Here is a 22,135-nt window from a genome sequence, read left to right as displayed (position 1 = left end):
GGGTAAAGAAAGAAGAGTTAAGCGATACCAATCAGCTGTGAACATGTTAAGAGCTAACCCTGGCAATGCTACAACTGGGAGTGGATTCAGCTGAATAAACACACACCGGAGGCAGCAGCTTGGCTGTGAGGCGGGGAGGGGGGGGGGTCCCTGCTGACATTCAGCTGCAGGGCATGGCATAAAGCTAACGGGCTAATGTCTGTGTCCCACAGAGCTATGTCAACACTGAAGTCACTGTGTGCCCAAAGCTTTCCAGAAGCTATAGAATTCCTTTTTCCTTTTTCCCCCCCGCCTTTTCCTCCAGAGAAAGAGAAGAGGCAAGGAAGACTGATATTGAGGGAGAGTACAAAGAGATCATGACCTTACAATCTTACAGAAAAGCACTCGTGTACACTGCGATTGTTTAAGATGCTTTCACACACACTATCACTAAACTGTGTTAAACTGAAATGAAGCCCATCAAAATTATTTACATAAATAATTCTGTCTTGGGGAGAAAATAGCATAGAACATATACAAAGAACATCAGCTAACCAGAATAAACCAACCAAATTACTCACATTTTTTTTCAAGACTTACCTCTTTAATAATGGGCTTTCTTGTAAAAATCAAATCTACACTAGGCAACTGATAGACTACAACAGTCCACTGTTGCATTTTGTTCTAGAGATACTAAGACCAAGTGCAGTAAGACAAGAGAAGGAAATCAAAGGTATAAGAATTAGAAAGCAAGAAACAGTCATTATACAGAGATTGTAGGATGAAAACTCAGAAGAAATTACAGACAAAATATCTGTATAATTAAGAGTCCAGCAAGGGACTTCCCTGGTGGTCCAGTGGTTAAGAATCCACCTTCTAATGCAGAGGACGTGGGTTCTGCATCCCACATGCCACGGGGCAACTCAGCTCACGTGCCACAACTACAGAGCCCACCAGAGCCCACGCGCTCTGGAGCCCGCGCACCGCAACGAAAGATCCTGCATGCCGCAAGGAATATCCCGCGTGCAGCAACTAAGACCTGACGCAGCCAAAAATAAAACAAATAAATAAATAAATATCAAAAAAAAAAAAGAGTTTAGCAAGCCTGGCGCATATAAGATCAACATATAAAATTTAACTGCATTTCTCTACAAGGAACAAATCTTTAAAAAGTGTAATTAAAAAGAGAGAGAGAGGGCTTCCCTGGTGGCGCAGTGGTTGAGAATCTGCCTGCCAATGCAGGGGACACGGGTTCAAGCCCTGGTCTGGGAAGATCCCACATGCCGCGGAGCAACTGGGCCCGTGAGCCACAACTACTGAGCCTGCGCGTCTGGAGCCTGTGCTCCGCAACAAGAGAGGCCGCGATAATGAGAGGCCCATGCACTGCGATGAAGAGTGGCCCCCGCTCGCCGCAACTAGAGAAAGCCCTCGCGCAGAAACGAAGACCCAACACAGCCATAAATAAATAAATAAATAAATTTATTTAAAAAAAAAAAGAGAAAGAGAATCTTGATAAATAAAACTAAAGAAGCATCTGGGGATAAAATAACAATAAAAAGTCAAACTATTATGGAGAAATCATAATTGTTTCAAAAGCAAAACACCAAGGTATAAATATTATTTTCTTTGTATACAATTCCTTAATTTTTCCATGGCAACCATCAAATAAGGCATATCAAAGACTCTTTTGCACATGCTTCTGTAAAAATGTTAAGTAGATAAAAGAAATCTTTAAAAATTAGTAAAATTTTTTTGAAAATCAATTTAGGTAGTAAACAGACAATACAAAAGATTGCTTCATGTTTTAGCAGCACGTTGAGAGGAAATAAAACCATATGGGATCTCCACGGGGTATTTAAAAGGAAAATACATTTGTTTTCTCGACTCTCACCAATTTTATCACATAAACTCCAATAAATACATGTGTTACCATTATTTTCATTCATCTCCTACATCCATATTTACTCATCGCATTGTATTTTCAATTTGAATACTTAGGTCTATGACCACAAAATCTTTCACTTCACTTCAGCTGACTGCATACTTTTAGGGGAAAGTTAAACATGCACTTACCCTATGACCCAGCGATTCCACTCCTAGATATTTCCTCAAGAGAAATAAAAACATGGCCACAAACACATCTGTATAAACATGTTTACAACCGCTTTATTCATAAGAGCCAAAACTGGAAACAACCTCATCAACAGGAGAATGGACAAACTGATTATGCAATATCCATGCAATGAAAACTACTCAATATTAGGATGACTATGGATACATGCAACAACACGAATAAACTTTTTTTTTTTTTTTTTTTTTTTTATTATTTTATTTTATTTATTTATTGTTGGCTGTGTTCGGTCTTTGTTGCTGCGCATGGGCTTTCTCTAGTTGCGGCGAGCGGGGGCTGCTCTTCATTGTGGTGCGCGGGCTTCTCATTTCGGTGGCTTCTTGTTGCGGAGCACGGGCTCTAGGCGCGGGGGCTTCAGTAGTTGTGGCGCACGGGCTTAGTCGCTCCGCGGCATGTGGGATCTTCCCGGACCGGGGCTCGAACCCGTGTCCCCCTGCGTTGGCAGACGGATTCTTAACCACTGCGCCACCAGGGAAGCCCACGAATAAACTTTAAAAAAAATATATAGTACACTGAGCAAAAGAAGCCAAACACAACAGAGTACAGACTATATGGTTCCATGTATAGGAGGTTCTAGAGCAGGCAAAACTAATCTAAAGTGAAAGGAATTAGAACACTATCTATGTGTTCGGGGCAGGGAAAATACTGATTGGGAAGGAGCTCAAGGGAACCTTATGGGATGATGGAAATGTTCTATATCTTCGTAAGACTGCATTATACGACTACTGGCATTTGTCAAAACTCATGGAACTATGATACGGAAGATCCATGTATTTTGCTGTATGTAAACTATACTCCAACAAAAAATAAATATATTAAAAGAGAAAAAAGTAACAGACATAGGTCAGAAAAGGGAAAAGTAAATAAATATTCAAGATAATTTCTTAACAAGTAGGAATGACTTCACTTAAAAGAAAGAAGGATAATTTAGTTGATTTTAAGAACACTTCCACTCCCAACATGTATGATGCTCTATCACCTAATTCAATTGTAACCCTGCATTCTTAAAACGGTTAGAGAAGAAAGCAGAAGCTTGGGGCTACAGAGACTCATTCAAATATACAACAACGTATGGAAATCACCATCAACAATTTGCCTTATTTGCTTCAGATATCTCTCTCTCTCTCCCCCACCCCTCACTGTTGCTTATTTAAAATTCACAGAAGTGATGTCATCTGTTCTTGATTCTCTTTGCAAATTGCTCATGTTACTCAACATAATGTGTCTGAGAATGTAAACTGGTATAGCCACTATAGGAAACAGTAATGGAGGTTCCTCAAAAAATTAAAAATAGAACTGCCATTAGATCCAGCAATTCCACTTCTGAGTTTTTATCCAAAGAAAACAAAAATAACTAACTCGAAAAGATATCCGCACCCCCATGTTCACTGCAGCATTATTGATAATACCCAAGATATAGAAACAACCTAAGTGTCCATCAATGGATGAATGGATAAAGAAAATGTGGTGTGTATATCTATACACATATGTGTATAGATATACACAATGGGATATTATTCAGCCATAAAAAAAATAAAATCTTACCATTTCGGAGGCGGGGGGAACCACAAGCTTACAGATAGAGAACAGATTGGTGGTTGCCAGGGGTGGGGGACAGGGAGTGGGTGAAATGGGTAAAGGGAGTCAAAAGGTACAAACTTCCAATTATAAAAATAAATAAGTCCTGGGAATATAATGTACAGCATGGTGACTATAGTTAATAACACTGTATTACATATTTGAAAGCTGCTAAGAGAGTAGATCTTAAAAGTTCTCATCCCAAGAAAAAAAAGTTCTTTGTAACTATGTGTGGTGATGGATGTTAACCAGACCCAGTGTGTTGATCATTTTGTAATGTATCCCAATAGCAAAATATTGAAACTAATATGTCAACAATACTTCAATTTTTTAAAAACGTGTTTGAGATTTATCCACACTGATATACGTAACTCTAGCTCATTCACTTTTATGAACTGTATAATACAGGTTTCACAATTCCTTATCCAAAATTCTAAAATCCAAAGAGCTTTAAAAAGACTAAATTTTTCTCCAAGCTTAATGGAAAAACCTGACTCAACTGCTATGAGGCTATTTACCATTTATTTATCCAATTTAATATGAATATTCCTAAGTTTTGCTACAGATTTAATATGTTTGATTACTGGGTATTGTCCAGATCCCAATGGAAGTATTACACAATATACAGTTTATATACTGGATTACCTTTCAAAATCTGAAAAACATCTAAATTCCAACATACATGTGCCCTAAGTATTTTGGAGGAAAGGACTGTGTACTCATATTCCATTTTGTGAATAAATACCAACTTATCCACTCACCTACTTGAGGAACAGTTAGATGTTTTTCCACTTTTTTCACTGTTACAACAGGCACATGTACATCTACCTGTCTCCTTGTGCACATGTGCAAAAGTTTCTCTCAAGAAGACACACGGAAATGAAACTGCCAGGTAGTAGAGCGTGTCTTCAACCTTACTGGTCATTTAAATGTACCTTTTTCAATTTACTATAAACAAGATGCATGACACAGATGATAAAAGGGAGCAGATATCCAGCCTATAACTTTCATATCTACAGAACCATTAATCATGTAACACTTTCCATTAATCATAAAACCACTTTCCTAGAAGGAAATTTTTGGTGGAAATGGATTGGGTTGCTACTTAAAAAAAAAAAAAAAAAGAAAAGCTAAATGATTGTGCATTCAATTCCATCCATAAGGAATAAAGACAGTGTTTTCAAAGAAAGTTATTACTTATGAAGCTACTTTAATTAGCAGAGCCCAAGTATCGCTGTAAGGCTTGAGAATTTTTTTTAAAAAGCAATAATTCTATCTATAGGATCTTTTCTCTCTGAAAGAAGGAATGAGAGAAGAAACAGAAAAGATTGGAAAGAATCCTAATTTCTCTCCGCTCACCCTACTTCCTAAAATGGCATCTTTCCCTGAGAATCCCCACAAAATACAACTACTTTAATCTCAGTACCAAAATTTTGATGTCAAAGATTCCTATAAAAATGATCTTAGAGATAAGGACACTGAAAATCTGAAAGCAACAATAATCAACAGTTTCAAGGATTTCCTTTCTATCCCTTTCATATTTATTGGAAAATAAATAAATAAGCAGGCTTCTTCTCTCTCTCAGGTATTTGAGAAACAAAAAAGTAACACAGGGATACCTGATTCATTACTAATGTTTAAAATATTTTTAAACTAAACTTATGAATTGGGATAGATGCTTATATAATTCGTTTTTTCTGACAGCTTTTAAGAACACATTCTTTGATCCCCATATTATAAGGAAAATTGGCTTTTTAAATAAAGCTACTTGCTTAACCCAAGGTATCTAAACAAAAACAAGAAAACTTAAATGAGAGGTTCACAAAGGAACATTTGATGACATTAGTGGACCTAAAATATGTCATATTTCTTATACAGACTTAAGCAAAAGAAAATATGAATCCCAACGTATAGGCAAGTGCCACAAAAACACAAAACCTACAGGAACACAAGAACAGCACTTTATCCTAGGTGGAAAAACGAACCCCTAGCCTATTTCAATACCAGAAGAATGACAGATTCTGAGAGGGCTCCGGCTACCTTCGGAGTTCTCTCCATCAAGAACAAGAACTAGTAATGAACATGAAAGAGTCCATTTCAGACAATTCTGCCCACAAAGGAGGCAGTGCTGTTGAAAAATAAACTTAACCAAACATTGGAGAACAGAAAAAAAATACTGAAGTATAATCCCTCACTGATGGAAGAAAGATCTTTAGTTAGTAGCAGGCCTTAAGCTCCCTGACAGAGATACAATGGCAGGTGGGTATAATAAACATGGTCTGTCTCCATATAAAGGTAGATAAGACAGATAATGGTGGATAAGAGAGTCATTAATCCCAACAGCAACAAAAATACACAATTATAACTGCAAACAGGGATAAAAGCTATCAATCCAAGGTAGTAAAAGATAAGAGAAGATTTGGGGGCTGGGTGAGATCTGAAGAATGAGTTAACTTCCATTATCTATTTAAAGACACAACACTTCTACTGTGAGGAGAAGACTACTTAGGTGAAGACCCTCAAGAAGGAGGGGGCACAGCACATTTGAGGGATTAAGGAGACTGAGCACCAAGGAAGTGTGACAAGAGTTTTGGACTTTAAGGGCAACAGGAAGCCCTGAAAAAGTTTTGAGCAGAGTATGATCATCTCTACCATCATCACTAATAGTGATGCCGGGCACATACTACCACATTTAATTCTTAGAACAAGTACATGAGGTAAGAATTATATAACCATTTTACAGATGAGGAAACTAAGGTTTGGAAAGACTTAGCAGACTGCCAAGCTCACATAACTAGTGAGTGGTGGAGCCAGGATTCAAACATCACATGGGCACTTTCAAAAGCCCAGACTGGCTGCAATGAGGCTGCACATCAGGGGGAAACAGAAAGACTGGGGAAAATTGGGAGACCACTGCAATAATGTCAGCCAACAGCGACATGACCAAACTATGACAGTGGCTGTGGGGTGGGAAAATGGATGGCTTACAGAAATACTTCAGAGAAAAAAGATCACCAGGATTTGACTGGCAGGGTGGGAAATGAGGGAGTGAAGCAATCAAGGAATATTCTGAAGTTTCTGACTTAAACACCATGGACAAGTTGGTGGCACCATAAACAAAAATGGGAAAAAATAAGGAAGGACCAGAATTGAGGGGAAATCTTGAGCTGAATGTAATGTGCTTTTGAGATGCTGAGAAAAGGTTTGAGGGAGCAACTGGGCATGTGGGTCTGGAGCTTAGAGGAATGATATGAGCTAAAGATGTTAAGTGTGGAAGCTCTGATACACAGATGTTAACTGAGGCCAAGGCAGTGAATGAGCCTCCCTAGGAAAAGAAAACACAGCAAGAGGAGATAGTCATAGGACTGATTCAACATTAGATGGCAGGCAGAGGGTAAGAGGCGGGCAAAGGAGACAAGAGGAGCAGTCAGAGAAGTCGGTAGAAATCAGGAAAACTGTGTCACAGAAACTGAAAGAAGTTGATAAGGACCCTTTCTCTAAAGGGAGAACACAGACCAAGAAAGATCTGGCTCTGGGTTCAATTCCTGGTTCCATCAGGATGACTTCAGTGAAGTTAACTAAATACTCTGAGCCTTAATTTATTAATCTATACTATGAACATTATGAAACTTAATCTACAGGGTTATTATAATAATTAGCAGTAAGACAGAACACCTATCACACTGTAAATTATCAATAAATGGCAGTTATTGTTGTTGCTCCTGTTTGTAAAATCAAAAGGTTTGGTTAGTGGCTTACTGAACCCAGCCCTGGGAAGCCCTAGGGGTTCTAAAGAACATCTTCAGGGAATGCCTGGCAGGGCCACACTGGGGCATCTGGGCTCCCCAGTCCTGTCTCAATCAGAACAGCTTTGCCTTCTTTTTCATTTTACTTCTTAAAATAAGTTTTAAGCACTTGCCTGGTGGCACCGTGGTTGGGAATCCACCTGCCAATGCAGGGGACACGGGTTCGAGCCCTGGTCCGGGAAGATCCCACATGCCGCAGAGCAACTAAGCCCGTGCACCACAACTACTGAGCCTGCGCTCTAGATCCCGGCTCCACAACAAGAGAGGCCACCGCAATGAGAAGCCTGCACCCCACACCGCTCACCGCAACTAGAGAAAGCCTGTGCGCAGCAATGAAGACCCAACACAGCCAAAAAATAAATAAATTAATTAATTAATAATAAGTTTTATTTTCATATCTGAATACTATTCATTTGAAAAAAGGGGTCTGCAGCTTAAAGTGTTTTTCAAAAAGCAATGACTGGATCATCTCAATAGTCCCTTCAATTCATTTGGATTACAGCTTGTAATTCTATTTTTTTTCTTTTTTTGAATTTTTGAAGTTTATTTTATTTTTTTATACAGCAGGTTCTTATTAGTTATCTATTTTATACATATTAGTGTATACATGTCAATCCCAATCTCCCAGTTCATCCCACCACCACCCACCCTCCCCACCACTTTCCCCCCTTGGTGCCCATACGTTTGTTCTCTACATCCGTGTCTACTTCTGCCCTGAAAACCGGTTCATCTGTACCATTTACAGCTTGTAATTCTTCACCAAAGTAAAACATTTGAGAAATAAGGACAAAACAACACACTTGATAACATAATCCCTAACATGAAGCTTATTATTTATGATCATTTAATTAGAATAATGGTTATAAATCAATTAGCTCTGTTTATCTACTGAAAATTGTACTAGGGTCAGTGCCATTACTGCCATTGAAGCACCACAGCCTTATAATAGCAAATTTTTGTTTGTTTGCTTAAGATTATAACCGCATGAACGGTGAAGAAAAGAGTTAAGCAGCATTAAAATCACAAAGGGCTTTCTTTTTTCATGAAAAATAAAGTTGGTTAGTGTGCTCAAATTACTTGTTTTCTTTTTGAAAGCCCTGCATGAAGAAAACCAATTAATAAAGAACCAAAATATCTCACCAGCCTTTTCTCATTGAAATCAGTACCTCTAAAAACTTTCTTTTAATATCCTTTTCTTATGCTATTGATTGTTTGTAATTAATCACTTTCCATGTCATCATTGTGTGTGGTCCTCTTGTGATAATTATCCCACACTCTCCAGTTTAGTCTGTTGAGCAATCACCACTCTGGTGCAGCTGAAAATTCTCAGGGACACTAGCTTGAATCTCTATGGCACAGATGTCCTAATACTTCATTTTAAAATGGGACAAAGGTTTTACAGAGCCTTGCTGATCTTTTGTCCCAGACACTGGCTGTCTTTTTCATCTAGGACATAATCAAAAATGTACTGTATTAAAAAAAAATGTACTGTATAAGTTTTTTAACTACAACTTTAGAATTTATACTCTTCAATAGTAAGTCACTTCTCTTAAATGACAGAATTTGCTCCTATTTAATTGCTGGAAATTTTAAGCAATTAAATAGGAGCTGATGGTGGATCAATAGTTGTCTTCATTTTAACAGCTCACCCAATAATGAGGAACATGAGAACTGCATCTGGAAGACTTGGTGTGAAAGGAAATGACTTCTGAAAGGCTGACTGATTTATTTGTGCTGATACTGGCACAGACTGCCCTACTTTAGGCAGGATGGTTAGGGAAGGTCTCTTTGAAGAAGTACCATTTAAGCTGACACCTGAGGCAGCCAGCATGTAAGAGTGGGGTAAGAATGTCTGGCAGCACATAAGAATAAAGAGTTAAGAATAGCATATATATATATATATATGTATATGTGTGTGTTTGTGTGTGTGTGTACATATATATTTGAAGGACATTTTTTTCAACGCCCAATCGGCCATTAATACAAATTGAAAGCCTGTTATAATCAAATCAATGTAGTCCTGGAAAAAGAATATCAACAAAGAGATCAATGGAACAAATCTCACAATAATTAAGCACTTAAGAAAGAAAAAGGAAATGCCACAAACCAAAAGAAAAGAGACTGATCACAGTATTTAGAAAGCTTTTCAATTATTAGGAAAACATCAAAATAAATACGTTCTCCCCACACAAAATTAAAAATAAGTTCCAGGAAGATTAAAGAACTAGGTATAAAATGCAAATTAATTAGAAAATAAAAAGAATAAATATAACATATTTAATGATATTCAGATAGGGAAGGACTTTCTAAACAAAAAACGAAATGTAAGAAATTACAAAAAAATTACAAATCGCAAATATAAGAAAAGTATAGTACATTTTACTGCTTAGAAATCTAGAATTATAAACATCAAAAGTCAAAAACTAATGAGCAAATGACAAAAACTAAAAATTATTCACAACTGTGAAAGTACTTTATCCTCACTATTGAAAAAGCCCATACAAGTCAATGAAATACTAAGACCTTACTGTCCCCAAGAGAAATTAACAAATAGGAATATACCAATCACAGACAATATGCAAATTCACAATAAACACATGAAAATGTAAACAAAGAATTGCAAATGAAAGCAAGGTAAGACAAAACTTTTTAACCTATGAAAGAGGTAAAAGTTTTTTTTCAGGCAAAAGATTTTTAAACATTATATGAACAGGTAAGGTGATACATGCATTCGTACATGCCTGATCACCTAAAGTGGTCCAATCCTTCTAGAAGACAGTGTGTCAATAAGTATATTCATCTCTTTTATTTTATAAGCACAATTGTATCATCCTTAGGAAGCAGAAACTATCTTCTAGCAATGTTGCTTTTCTCTCCAAATATAAGGTGGATAATATAGTAATTTGTAGGGTCATTTTTGTAACATTTTCTCATTACAAAGTAATAAATATAAGTGTTAAACATTTTAAGAATACATAAATGTATACGGGAAAACCTCTCCTATAATTCCTTTGATCCCCTCTGATGAATAGATTCAATTTTTTAACAACCTATCATAGGAAAATAATCAGAAATGTGAAAATGTATTAATAAAGATGGCCATAACAGTAATACATATGACAAAAAAAACTGAAAAGTGGGGAGACCTTCAAGATGGTGAAAGAGTAACACATGGAGATCACCTTCCTCCCCACAAATACATCATAAATACATCTACGTGTGGAACAACTCCTACAGAACACCTACTGAACACTAGCAGAGGACCTCAGACCTCCCAAAAGGCAAGAAACTCCCCATGTACCTGGGTAGGGCAAAAGAAAAAAGAAAAAACAGAGACAAAAGAATAGGGATGGGACCGCAACAGTGGGAGGGAGCTGTAAAGGAAGAAAGGTTTCCACGCACTAGGAAGCCCCTTCACTGGCGGAGACAGGGCGTGGCAGGGGGAAGCTTCAGAGCCACGGAGGAGAGCGCAGCAACGGGGGTGCGGAGGGCAAAGCAGAGAGATTCCCTCACAGAGGATCGGTGCCGACCAGCACTCACCAGCCCAAGAGGCTTGTCTGCTCACCCGCCGGGGCGGGCGGGGGCTGGGAGCTGAGGCTCGGGCTTCGGAGGTCAGACCCCAGGGAGAGTACTGGGGTTGGCTGTGTGAACACAGCCTGAAGGGGGCTAGTGTGCCACAGCTAGCCGGGAGGGTGTCCGGGAAAAGTCTGGAGCTGCCGAAGAGGCAAGAGACCATTGTTTCGGGCACGTGAGGAGAGGGGATTCAGAGCACCTCCTAAATGAGCTCCAGAGACGGGCGCGAGCCGAGGCTATCAGCACGGACACCAGAGACTGGCATGAGACGCTAAGGCTGCAGGTGCAGCCACCAAGAAGCCTGTGTGCAAGCACAGGTCACTATCCACACCTCCCCTCCCGGAAGCATGTGCAGCCCCCGACTGCCAGGGTCCCGTGATGCAGGGACAACTTCCCCGGGAGGACACACGGCGCGCCTCAGGCTGGTGCAACGTTACGCCAGCCTCCGCCACCACAGGCTCACCACGCATTCTGTACTCCTCCCTCCCCCCAGGCCTGAGTGAGCCAGAGCCCCGGAATCAGCTGCTACGTTAACCCTGTCCTGTCTGGGCAGGAACAAACGCCCTAGGCAACCTACATGGAGAGGAGGGGCCAAATCCAAAGCTGAACCCCGGGAGCTGTGTGAACAAGGAAGGAAAGGGAAATCTCTACCAGAAGCCTTAGGAGCAGCGGATTGAATCTCCACAATCAACTTGATGTACCCTGCATCTGTGGAATACCTAAATAGACAACGAATCATCCCCAAATTGAGGCAGTGGACTTCGTGTGATTTTGCCTGTATAGCTTTGCTTTTACCAATTGTCCTAGGGTTCTGTCTGTCCGTTTTTTGTTTCTTTTCTTAGTATAGTTTTTAGCGTTTGTTATCATTGGTGGATTTGTTTTTTGGTTTGGTTGCTCTCTTCTTTTTTTTTCTTTTTTTATTACTTTTTAATTTTTTTATTTTCAATAATTATTTTTTATTTCTTATTTTAATAACTTTATTTTATTTCTTTTTTTTCTCCCTTTTCTTCTGAGCCATGCGGCTGACAGGGTCTTGGTGCTCTGGCCAGGTGTCAGGCCTGAGTCTCTGAGGTGGGAGAGCGGAGTTCAGGACATGGGTCCACCAGAGACCTCCCAGCTCCACGTAATATCAAACGGCAAAAGCTCTCCCAGAGATCTCCATCTCAACACTAAGACCCAGCTCCACTCAACAACCAGCAAGCTACAGTGCTGGGCATACTATGCCAAACAACTAGCAAGAGAGGAACACAACTCCACCCATTAGCAGAGAGGCTGCCGAAAATCATAATAAGGTCACAGACACCCCAAAACACACCACCAGATGTGGACCTGCCCACCAGAAAGACAAGATCCAGCCTCATCCACCAGAACACAGGTACCAGTCCCCTCCACCAGGAAGCCTACACAACCCACTGAACCAACCTTAGCCACTGGGAACAGACACCAAAAACAACAGGAACTACGAACCTGCAGCCTGCAAAAAGGAGACCCCAAACACAGTAAGTTAAGCAAAATGAGAAGACAGAGAAACACACAGCAGATGAAGGAGCAAAGTAAGAACCCACCAGACCAAACAAATGAAGAGGAAATAGGCAGTCTACATGAACAAAAATTCAGAGTAATGACAGCAAAGATGATCCAAAATCTTGGAAGCAGAATAGAGAAAATACAAGAAACGTTTAACAAGGACCTAGAAGAACTAAAGAATAAACAACAAGGATGAACAACAAGGATGAACAACACAATAAATGAAATTTAAAATTCTCTAGAAGAAATCAATAGCAGAATAACTAAGGAAGGAGAATGGATAAGTGACCTGGAAGATAAAATAGTGGAAATAACTACTGCAGAGAAGAAAAAAGAAAAAAGAATGAAAAGAATTAAGGACAGTCTGAGAGACCTCTGGGACAACATTAAACGCACCAACATTCGAATTATAGGGGTCTCAGAAGAAGAGAAAAAGAAAGGGACTGAGAAAATATTTGAAGAGATTATAGTTGAAAACTTCCCTAATGTGGGAAAAATATTAAAAGCAGCAAGGGAAAAGCAACAAATAACATACAAGGGAATCCCCATAAGGTTAACAGTTGATCTTTCAGCAGAAACTCTGCAAGCCAGAAGGGAGTGGCAGGACATATTTAAAGTGATGAAAGGGAAAAACCTACAACCAAGATTACTCTACCCAGCAAGGATCTCATTCAGATTTCATGGAGAAATTAAAACCTTTACAGACAAGCAAAAGCTAAGACAATTCAGCACCGCCAAACCAGCTTTACAACAAATGCTCAAGGAACTTCTCTAGGCAGGAAACACAAGAGAAGGAAAAGACCTACAATAACAAACCCAAAACAATTAAGAAAATGGTAATAGGAACACACATATCGATAATTACCTTAAATGTAAATGGATTAAATGCTCCAACCAAAAGACATAGACTGCTGAATTGATACAAAAACAAGACCTGTATATATGCTGTCTACAAGAGACCCACTTTAGACCTAGAAACACATACAGACTGAAAGTGAGGGGATGGAAAAAGATATTTTATGCAAATGGAAATCAAAAGAAAGCTGGAGTAGCAATTCTCTTATCAGACAAAACAGACTTTACAATAAAGAATGTTACAAGAGACAAGGAAGGACACTACATAATGATCAAGGGATCAATCCAAGAAGAATATAACAATTGTAAATATTTATGCACCCAACATAGGAGCACCTCAATACAGAAGGCAAAGGCTAACAGCCGTAAAACGGGAAATCGACGGTAACACAATCATAGTAGGGTACTTTTAACATCCCACTTTCACCAATGGACAGATCATCCAAAATGAAAATAAATAAGGAAACACAAGCTTTAAATGATACATTAAACAAGATGGACTTAATTGATATTTATAGGACATTCCATCCAAAAACAACAGAATATACTTTCTTCTCAGGTGCTCATGGAACATTCTCCAGGATAGATCATATCTTGGGTCACAAAGCAAGCCTTGACAAATTTAAGAAAATTGAAATTGTATCAAGTATCTTTTCTGACCACAATGCTATGAGACTAGATATCAATTACAGGAAAAAATTTGTAAACAATACAAACACATGGAGGCTAAACAATACACTAGTTAATAAACAAGAGATTACTGAAGAAATCAAAGAGGAAATCAAAAAATACCTAGAAACAAATGACAATGAAAACACGACGACCCAAAACCTATGGGATGCAGCAAAAGCAGTTCTAAGAGGGAAGTTTATAGCAATACAATCCTACCTCAAGGAACAAGAAACATCTCAAATAAACAACCTAACCTTACACCTAAAGCAATTAGAGAAAGAAGAACAAAAAAATCCCAAAGTTAGCAGAAGGAAAGAAATCATAAAGATCATATCAGAAATAAATGAAAAAGAAATGAAGGAAACGATACCAAAGATCAATAAAACTAAAAGCTGGTTCGTTGAGAAGATAAACAAAATTGATAAACCATTAGCCGGACTCATCAAGAATAAAAGGGAGAAGACTCAAATCAACAGAATTAGAAATGAAAAAGGAGAAGTAACCACTGACACTGCAGAAATACAAACGATCATGAGAGATTACTACAAGCAACTCTATGCCAATAAAATGGACAACCTGGAAGAAATGGACAGATTCTTAGAAATGCACAACCTACCGAGACTGAACCAGGAAGAAATAGAAAATATGAACAGACCAATCACAAGCACTGAAATTGAAACTGTGATTAAAAATCTTCCAACAAACAAAAGCCCAGGACCAGATGGCTTCACAGGCGAATTCTATCAAACATTTAGAGAAGAGCTAACATCTATCCTTCTCAAACTCTTCCAAAATATTGCAGAGGGAGGAACACTCCCCAACTCATTCTACGAGGCCACCATCACCCTGATACCAAAACCAGACAAAGATGTCACAAAGAAAGAAAACTACAGGCCAATATCACTGATGAACATAGATGCAAAAATCCTCAACAAAATACTAGCAAACAGAATCCAACAGCACATTAAAAGGATTATACACCATGATCAAGTGGGGTTTATTCCAGGAATGCAAGGATTCTTCAATACACGCAAATCAATCAACGTGATACATCATATTAACAAACTGAAGGAGAAAAACCATATGATCATCTCATCAGATGCAGAGAAAGCTTTCGACAAAATTCAACACCCATTTATGATAAAAGCCCTGCAGAAAGTAGGCATAGAGGGAACTTTCCTCAACATAATAAAGGCCATATATGACAAACCCACAGCCAACATCATTCTCAATGGTGAAAAACAAACGATTTCCACTAAGATCAGGAACAAGACAAGGTTGCCCACTCTCACCACTATTATTCAACATAGTTTCGGAAGTGTTAGCCACAGCAATCAGAGAAGAAAAAGAAATAAACGGAATCCAAATCAGAAATGAAGAAGTAAAGCTGTCACTGTTTGCAGATGACATGATACTATACATAGAGAATCCTAAAGATGCTACCAAAAAACTACTAGAGCTAATCAATGAATTTGGGAAAGTAGCAGGATACAAAATTAATGCACAGAAATCTCTTGCATTCCTATATACTAATGATGAAAAATCTGAAAGTGAAATTAAGAAAACACTCCCGCTTACCATTGCAACAAAAAGAATAAAATATCTAGGAACAAACCTACCTAAGGAGACAAAAGACCTGTATGCAGAAAATTATAGGACACTGATGAAAGAAATTAAAGATGATACAAATAGATGGAGAGATACACCATGTTCTTGGATTGGAAGAATCAACATTGTGAAAATGACTCTACTACCCAAAGCAATCTACAGATTCACTGCAATCCCTATGAAACTACCACTGGCATTTTTCACAGAACTAGAACAAAAAATTTCACAATTTGTATGGAAACACAAAAGACCCCGAATAGCCAAAGCAATCTTGAGAACGAAAAATGGAGCTGGAGGAATCAGGCTCCCTGACTTCAGACTATATTACAAAGCTACAGTAATCAAGACAGTTTGGTACTGGCACAAAAACAGAAATATAGATCAATGGAACAGGATAGAAAGCCCAGAGATAAACCCACGCACATATGGTCACCTTATCTTTGATAAAGGAGGCAAGCATATACAGTGGAGAAAAGACAGCCTCTTCAATAAGTGGTGCTGGGAAAATTGGACAGGTACATGTAAAAGTATGAAATTAGAACACTCCCCTAACACCATACACAAAAATAAACTCAAAATGGATTAAAGACCTAAGTGTAAGGCCAGACACTATCAAACTCTTAGAGGAAAACAGAGGCAGAACACTCTATGACATAAATCACAGCAAGATCCTTTTTGACCCACCTCCCAGAGAAATGGAAATAAAAACACAAATAAACAAATGGGACCTAATGAAACTTCAAAGTTTTTGCACAGCAAAGGAAACCATAAACAAGATGAGAAGACAACCCTCAGAATGGGAGAAAATATTTGCAAATGAAGCAACTGACAAAGGATTAAACTCCAGAATTTACAAGCAGCTCATGCAGCTCAATATCAAAAAAACAAACAACCCAATCCAAAAATGGGCAGAAGACCTAAATAGACATTTCTCCAAAGAAGATATACAGATTGCCAACAGACACATGAAAGAATGCTCAACATCATTAATCATTAGAGAAATGCAAATCAAAACTACAATGAGATATCATCTCACACTGGTCTGAATGGCCATCATCAAAAAATCTAGAAATGATAAATGCTGGAGAGCGTGTGGAGAAAAGGGAACACTCTTGCACTGTTGGTGGGAATGTAAATTGATACAGCCACTATGGAGAACAGTATGAAGGTTCCTTTAAAAACTAAAAATAGAACTACCATACGACCCAGCAATCCCACTACTGGGCATATACCCTGAGGAAACCATAATTCAAAAAGAGTCATGTACCAAAATGTTCATTGCAGCTCTATTTACAATAGCCAGGACATGGAAGCAACCTAAGTGTCCATCATCGGATGAACGGATAAAGAATATGTGGCACATATATACAATGGAATATTACTCAGCCATAAAAAGAAATGAAATGGAGGTATTTGTAATGAGGTGGATGGAGTTAGAGTCTGTCATACAGAGTGAAGTCAGTCAGAAAGAGAAAAACAAATACAGTATGCTAACACATATATATGGAATCTAAGGGAAAAAAAAAAAGGTCATGAAGAACCTAGTGGCAAGATGGGAATAAAGACACAGAGCTACTAGAGAATGGACTTGAGGATATGGGAAGGGGGAAGGGTAAGATGTGACAGGGTGAGAGAGTGGCATGGACATATATACACTACCAAATGTAAAATAGATAGCTAGTGGGAAGCAGCCGCATAGCACAGGGAGATCAGCTCGGTGCTTTGTGACCACATAGAGGGGTGGGATAGGGAGGGTGGGAGGGAGGGAGATGCAAGAGGGAAGAGATATGGGAACATATGTATAACTGATTCACTTTGTTATAAAGCAGAAACTAACACACCATTGTAAAGCAATTATACTTCAATAAAGATGTTTAAAAAAAAAAGAAAGAAAGAAAGAAGAACAAAAAAACCCCAAAGTTAGCAGAAGGAAAGAAATCATCAAGATCAGATCAGAAATAAATGAAAAAGAAATGAAGGAAACGATACCAAAGGTCAATAAAACTAAAAGCTGGTTCGTTGAGAAGATAAACAAAATTGATAAACCATTAGCCGGACTCATCAAGAATAAAAGGGAGAAGACTCAAATCAATAGAATTAGAAATGAAAAAGAAGTAACAACTGACACTGCAGAAATACAAAGGATCATGAGAGATTACTACAAGCAACCATACGCCAATAAAATGGACAACCTGGAAGAAATGGACAAATCCACAATCAACATTGTGAAAATGACTATACTACCCAAAGCAATCTACAGATTCAGTGCAATCCCTATCAAACTGCCAATGGCATTTTTCACAGAACTAAAACAAAAAATTTCACAATTTGCATGGAAACACAAAAGACCCCGAATAGCCAAAGCAATCTTGAGAAAGAAAAATGGAGTTGGAGGAATCAGGCTCCCTGACTTCAGACAATACTACAAAGCTACAGTACTCAAGACAGTATGGTACTGGCACAAAAACAGAAATATAGATCAGTGGAACAGGATAGAAAGCCCAGAGATAAACCCACGCACATATGGTCACCTTATCTTTGATAAAGGAGGCAAGAATATACAGTGGAGAAAAGACAGCCTCTTCAGTAAGTGGTGCTGGGGAAACTGGGCAGGTACATGTAAAAGAATGAAATTAGAACACTCCCTAATACCATACACAAAAATAAACTCAAAATGGACTAAAGACCTAAATGTAAGGCAAGACACTATAAAACTCTTAGAGGAAAACAGAGGCAGAACACTCTATGACATAAACCACAGAAAGATCCTTTTTCACCCACCTCCTAGAGAAATGGAAATAAAAACAAAAATAAACAAATGGGACCTAATGAAACTTCAAAGCTTTTGCGCAGCAAAGGAAACCATAAACAAGATGAAAAGACAACCCTCAGAATGGGAGAAAATATTTGCAAATGAAGCAACTGACAAAGGATTAATCTCCAAAATATACAAGCAGCTCATACAGCTCAATATCAAAAAACAAACCACCCAATCAAAAAATGGGCAGAAGATCTAAATAGACATTTCTCCAAAGAAGACGTATAGATGGCCAAAAGGCACATGAAAAGATGCTCAACACTGCTAATTATTAGAGAAATGCAAATCAAAACAACAATGAGATATCACCTCACATCAGTAAGAATGGCCATCATCAAAAAAATCTACAAACAATAAATGCTGGAGAGGGCATGGAGAAAAGGGAACCTTCTTACACTGATGGTGGGAATGTAAATTGGGGCACCCACTATGGAGAACAGTATGGAGGTTCCTGAAGAAACTAAAAATAGAGTTACCATATGATCCAGCAATCCCACTCCTGGGCATATATCCAGAAAAAAACATAATTCAAAAAGATACATGCAACCCAGTGTTCACTGCAGCTCTATTACAATAGCCAAGACATGGAAGTAACCTAAATGTCCATCAATAGATGAATGGATAAAGAAGATGTGTTTTATATATTTATACATATATATGTATACACACACATACACACACACACACACACAATGGAATATTATTCAGCCATAAAAAGGAATGAAATAATGCCATTTGCAGCAACATACATGGACCTAGAGATTATCATACTAAGTGAAGTAATCCAGACAGAGAAAGACAAGTATCATGATATCGCTTATATGTGGAACCTAAAAAAAAAAAAAAAAAGATACAAATGAACTTATATACAAAACAGAAATAGACCCACAGACATAGAAAACAAACTTATGGTTACCAAAGGAGAAAAGAGTGTGGAGGAGGGATACATTAGGAGTTTGGGATTAGCCACCACTCTCAACAGCATGTTTGGATAGACGATTAGGCCTGAAGTGCTTAATTTGTTAAAAGAAAGGTATTAAACAACCATTTTATTAAGATATGAAAATGAGAGACAACAACAAGGAGAAATTTAAGTGCAAATTAAAGCAAAGACTACTTTAAAAACTTTTAAGTCAGTAAATCTGCATGACAAAAAACTTGTAGAAAATCTAAGAACAGCATGATGCTGTAGTAGTATCTCCTGAGCAAATGAGGAAGGTGATTTAAGAGACAGGTCACCTGTCAGAGCCAGGTTTTAACACCTTATTTCTAGAACTTTTATTTAATGTTTATTCATCAAGTTTCTATACCACTTATAAATTCTCTGAATACTTTAATGACTCATCCCATGCCTTAGTGTGTGAGTGTTTGACCTTACCAAAAACAGTCTTGCAAATCACAGTATTTTTCTGAAATGTGATCTCTAATCTGGGTTGGCAAGGGAAGTCCATAAGAAAGTTTAGTACTGTGGTTCCAAAAATAATAACAATAAAAAAAAAACAAACACGCAATTCCCTTTTAATGGTTTAAAGTCAAGCATTCTTTAAAAAATTCTTTCATATCTTTTCAAAGTCCTAACAATAAAGGAAAATTCCTTTACAAATCCACCACTGTTTTGCTATAGACACTTGAACTGAGTGGGAAAGATGTGACAAGTCAAGTCAAGATATTGGTACACAGAGAAAAGGAAACAATACTCCTATACCGTTGCTTTAGCAGGGCCTGTTTGTGCTTAGGAGTATCACATCGATACCGTGTATTCCCGAATATTATACCCGTCCTTCCTCTATGTTCTTATCATCAGGGATAAAACCTTGTCTTCAACTGCTTCTACTAACCTGCTCGTAAGAAGCAAACTTTCTCATCACGATACTCAGAACCCTAAATTCCCCCCGTTCTCCCTGCGTATCAACCTATTTCTGGCTCCAGTATCTGTCACTTCCGAGAGCACATCACCTGCAATTCTTTTCTGAAAGATCAGGCTCTCTTAACCTCCCACTGTGTCCTAATAATCCATAAGCACAGGGGACACCCCGATATTTGTTTCCTCAACTCCTGGGCTGCCGTCATGATATCAAAACAATCATGCCCCATGAAAATTCATGCTGAGGTGTCATGGCAAGATCCTCTGCTACTTTGTAATTCTCATATTCAACATGTATTGATAGTTCAAAGTAGCAGAAAAGAAGAGGGGATGTTAGCTTCAAGCACTGGCTGGGCTCAGAAAGACTGTTTACTTTAGGTCAGAGAGAGTGCGTATTTATTGCAGAGAAGAAGGAACTAACAGAAAGTGAGCAAAGATTATGTGAAAGAAAATTAATGGAGACAGATTGCAGAGGAGGGAACCAGAGCTTAAATCTGTGATAGAAATAAGAAGCGAGCTTGGTGAAGGAGAGACAGTATCTCCTCTGAGTCAGAAGAGACGACGACAAGAACACAGGTAACTGCTGAGGTGATGAAGGTAACTGAGGGGTCCCAGCATAGACTTGGTTTCAGTAAAATGAGAGCAGGACAATTACACAGGGGTGGGGATTGGAGTGATGGAGAAAGTACTAAGGGACTTAAAAAAGAGACATACTTGTTCTGAAGAGAAAGAAACCAGAACTTTTCAAAGTCACAGAGGAGAAAAAGCAGCAGCTGTATTCTGCACAGCAGATATATACAGCCTTCACAACAGACTATCTCAAGGAAGCTGCAAGATGCCTGGAAAGTACGAAAATGATGTAAAGAATGGTTCTGCTAAAAGTGACAATTTTGTCAAAACTGACTGGAGAGTGTGGCAAATGTTAATGGTGAAATATGGGGGATGGGTATAAGGAGGTTCACTATACTATTCTCTAGTTTTGTGTACCTTTGGAAATGTTTATAATAAAAAATGTTTTTAAAAATTGCCTAGCCATCGTATGACCTCAGGAGCAATGGTTATCTTCCTCAGAAAGCTCAACAACTTGCCAGAACTTTCCAGAAGGTTTTAGGAATTTCAGAGACACAATTGCATACGGATACATACACTCTAGAGGACTGCAAAATTCAATGACAGGGAGGCAAAAAAAGTTTCTAGTTGACGAGGATTTGTCCCAAATTTGTTCTAAGGAGTGAGAAACACAAGTGAGCATTAAAATTAGGCTAAGTGTGTCAGGCGTGACAAACAGGGCCAGAAGATGAAAGCGATGAGGACAAGTATTTCAACTAAGCATATGCCTGAAGAACAATATTATAAAACTTACTTCATCTCCAGAACTTCCTCTAAGTGTTTTCTTCTCTTGGCCCGAAGGTTGGTCAAATGAGTTTCCTTCTCTGCCAGTGACTGCTGAGTGCAGGACAGCTTCGCCTTCATGGACTCCAGCTCCTGTTTTACCTTCTCCATGGCCATCAGTAACTCCTCCACCTACGATCAATACAGAAAACACAGAAACTGAGCATCTGGGTCAGGTATAGTCAGAGGAGCTGGGCAGTGGGCAACGCCTGGGTCCACAAAATTGAAGACACACCCATCAAAAATTCTGTACTCTCGCAGGATCAGACATAAATGGCAGTTAAAGAAATACATCTCTCATCTTCCCTCCACTATAATAATTCTCAGTTTAG

General features: G+C 38.5%; 1 protein-coding gene across 1 annotated transcript in view; it reads right to left on the bottom strand.

Moving 5' to 3' along the window:
- The window catches only part of LOC137759769 (ELKS/Rab6-interacting/CAST family member 1-like), a 186,402-nt gene that overhangs the window by 115,172 nt on the left and 49,095 nt on the right, over nt 1-22,135 (bottom strand). The window contains 1 exon segment of the mRNA XM_068536384.1: nt 21,775-21,935. Within this exon segment, the coding sequence (XP_068392485.1) occupies nt 21,775-21,935 (161 nt within the window).

Source organism: Eschrichtius robustus, chromosome 2, assembly GCF_028021215.1.
Source record: "Eschrichtius robustus isolate mEscRob2 chromosome 2, mEscRob2.pri, whole genome shotgun sequence".
Lineage (NCBI taxonomy): Eukaryota > Metazoa > Chordata > Mammalia > Artiodactyla > Eschrichtiidae > Eschrichtius > Eschrichtius robustus.
The sequence above is the reverse complement of the archived record's forward strand: the minus strand, read 5'-3'. Positions and strand labels throughout refer to the sequence as shown.